The sequence below is a fragment of the Leptinotarsa decemlineata genome, unplaced genomic scaffold (assembly GCF_025532065.1).
Source record: "Leptinotarsa decemlineata unplaced genomic scaffold, Ldec_3_MD MMD2_tig00026282_RagTag_RagTag, whole genome shotgun sequence".
In the NCBI taxonomy this organism is placed as follows: Eukaryota; Metazoa; Arthropoda; class Insecta; order Coleoptera; family Chrysomelidae; genus Leptinotarsa; species Leptinotarsa decemlineata.
Window position 1 is genome coordinate 21,138,466 of NW_027412668.1, and position 2,878 is coordinate 21,141,343.

General features: G+C 34.6%; 1 protein-coding gene across 1 annotated transcript; it reads left to right on the top strand.

Moving 5' to 3' along the window:
- The first annotated feature begins 808 nt into the window (after positions 1 to 808).
- On the top strand, positions 809 to 2,138 carry LOC141484593 (uncharacterized). The gene is made up of 3 exons (XM_074179564.1): positions 809 to 1,328; positions 1,388 to 1,607; positions 1,665 to 2,138. The coding sequence occupies exons 2-3, from the start codon at positions 1,455 to 1,457 to the stop codon at positions 2,136 to 2,138; spliced, it is 627 nt and encodes a 208-aa protein (XP_074035665.1). The 5' UTR covers positions 809 to 1,328; positions 1,388 to 1,454.
- Positions 2,139 to 2,878: the final 740 nt, after the last annotated feature.

Consider the following 2,878-nt stretch of genomic DNA (forward strand, 5'->3'; position numbering starts at 1 on the left):
TTATATATGAATATCAGGGCTGACAAATTGCGTCTTTGTTCTAATGATAATATTTTGAATTCGCTCCTTAGCCGTGATTTTCATATTAAATTGTAATCGGGCCATTTATGATATTTTTTAAAATAGAGATATCGAAGAAATTTGTTTTGAACCTTTTCAATTTCTTTTAAAGTAGTTTTGTATTCTCCTGTCCAAATTATTGAAGCAAACTCCAGTTTTGGTCTAACTATAGTATAGTAGAGTAATTTAATTGTATTTATATTATTAAATTCACGCGTTTGTCTCATCCCAACATACGATTTGCAGATTTTACTAATACCATTATATGCTTTGTGAAGGAAAGAGTACTATTATAAGTAATGCCTAAGTCTTTCACCTCGGTTTTTTCACCTAGGGTTGTGAAGTATTCGTCAGGAACTTCAAAATGATGTGTCACAAGACCCCCTTTCCATTTATTTTTTCCCCAGATGGCGCCCAATCGCCATCTTAAAAGTTTCATCTGTCAATTTCACTTCAAAATAAAGTATTCATGCATTAATTTCATTAACCCAAATTTCAATTTTTTGAGTTGACGCGTTCAAAAAATAAAAGGGGGGGTACATTAAAGAAATGCACTGTATAATTAAACCAACCATTCCATAATCGCATTCCTAAATTGTCAAATAGTTTTATCTACTTCATCCGCTACTGAACTAATATTTCAACCGGTATCACGTTTTTTTTATCAAGTTACCAGTTGTATATTGGTTGTCACGATGACATATAATTAGTAATGTCTGTAGTCATGTAATGTATACATGGTAAATAATAGTTATTTATGTATCAAGGGAATTAGGAGAGCCTTAATTACCGATGGCAAAGTTTGCGTCCCGAGGGCCTCTGGCCCGAGGGACAGCAATTGCCTGAGGTTATTAAGGCTCATTAATTCCCGTGGTACATAGATAATTTTATTTCTGACCGATTTCAATAAAATTTTGTTCATTTTTGAAACGGAAAAATGTACCAATTCATTACCTTCCCGGTATATTTGAATCAGGTACCGTTGATTATAGTAGAGTTTTCTTGTTGCTAGGTTGTTGCTATGTTACTTGTTTATAAACAGAACTTTGTTATCAAGCTGTGTTTGCGGTGAAAACGTGTTTTCTACCCCAAATATAATGGAGGATTTTTTGAAAAAAGCTGAACAAGCAAGAGAATCATTAATTCCATCGAAAAGTGAAGCCGTATACCAAAAAGAATACAAGATATATCTGGACTGGCTGACACGGAAAAATGTTATGCCAAAAGATGTCACTGAAACTGTATTTCTGGCATATTTTCAAGAACTGGTAAGGAATTTTCTATGTTTTTCGGTAGATTTGGTAGTAATTGTGTTTATTCGTTTCAGTCAGAAACGTATAGTCCGAATTCTTTATGGACTAAATGGTCAATGCTAAAATCGATGGTGACTATACATGAGAAACGAGATAACACAGTTCAATGAACTACAGGCTTTTTTGAAACGGAAGAGTAAGAGTTATAAGCCGAAAAAGTCTGCTGTTTTATCTCCTAAAGATGTTATCAGATTCCTAAAGGACGCTCCTAATGATATTCATTTATTGCATAAGGTAATTTTTTTCTTATTTTCCTTTTTGTGTGTATTTATTTCCTTTTTTTTGTTATAGGTTGTTTTGATTATGGGTTATTTTGGAGGATGCAGAAGTCAGGAACTTTTGAATATGAAGATATCGGATATAGAGGACCGGGATTCCGTTATGGTAGTGAACGTACCGGAAAGTAAAACTGGTGTATCGAAGAAATTTACAGTTGTGGATGAAAAAGAGTTCTCCGCTTTGCCTTTATTAAGACTTTATATGTCTTTGCGTCCTAAAGGCATTGAACGATTTTTTTTGAGCTTCCGACAAAATAAATGTACATCTCAGCCAATTGGAAAAAACATGTTTGGGAAAATCCCCAGCAAAATCGCAATGTATTTAGGATTGCCAAACTCATCTTCCTATACGGGACATTGCCTTCGTCGCACTTCTGCTACTGCTCTAGCCAATGCAGGAGCAACTATGACTAACTTAAAAAGACACGGAGGTTGGAGAAAAATTCCACGGTGGCGGAGGGGTATTTGGAGGATAGCATCGAATTGAGAAATAAAACGGCGCGTATGTTGTCTACTTTGTCATCAGAAGAGGCAGGTACCTCGACTGTAGTGAACAGAAGCTCCAGCCATACAAAAGAAGAAATTGTTTCCAGTGGCGGAAGTAATTTTCAGGGAACATTTCAAAATTGTACATTTATTATTTGTAATGACGTGAATAAATAAAATATGGTTAAGTTTTCATTTCTATTTATTTTTACTTGTGAAAGGTAGAGGGAATTATAAAATCTATAATGTCCCAAGGGAGTTATGACACTCTTTATTGATAGCGTAACTATGACGATATAAGCTTATAATATCCCGGTCAGAAATAAAAGATTTTTCTAAAGTTTGAATCTTTTGCCTGTTTATTTTACATTTCATACCTTTCTGATGGCTTTTATTCAAAATGCTTCAAAATGTTTCATATGCAACAATATTTTCCATATACAACGAATGGCAAAATTAGATGGGGTGAATAATGACGAAAACGGGAGATTGCTAGGGAAGAATCAGGACTACCAGATATTCCCTTTGACAACTTCACAAGACTGTGCCTGAATTTTAATAGGGCAGTAATGGAAGAGATAACTGCTTTGGAAGACGACTGGACGTTCCTCAAACTGAGTCGGTGTTTTTGTTTTCAAAAATGTTTTTCAAAACAAAAACACTGACATTTATATCAGAGATAATGCTGGGGCCTTGCATGAGAATGTTTTTTTCTGAGATAAATTCTTCCTGGGATGCAGT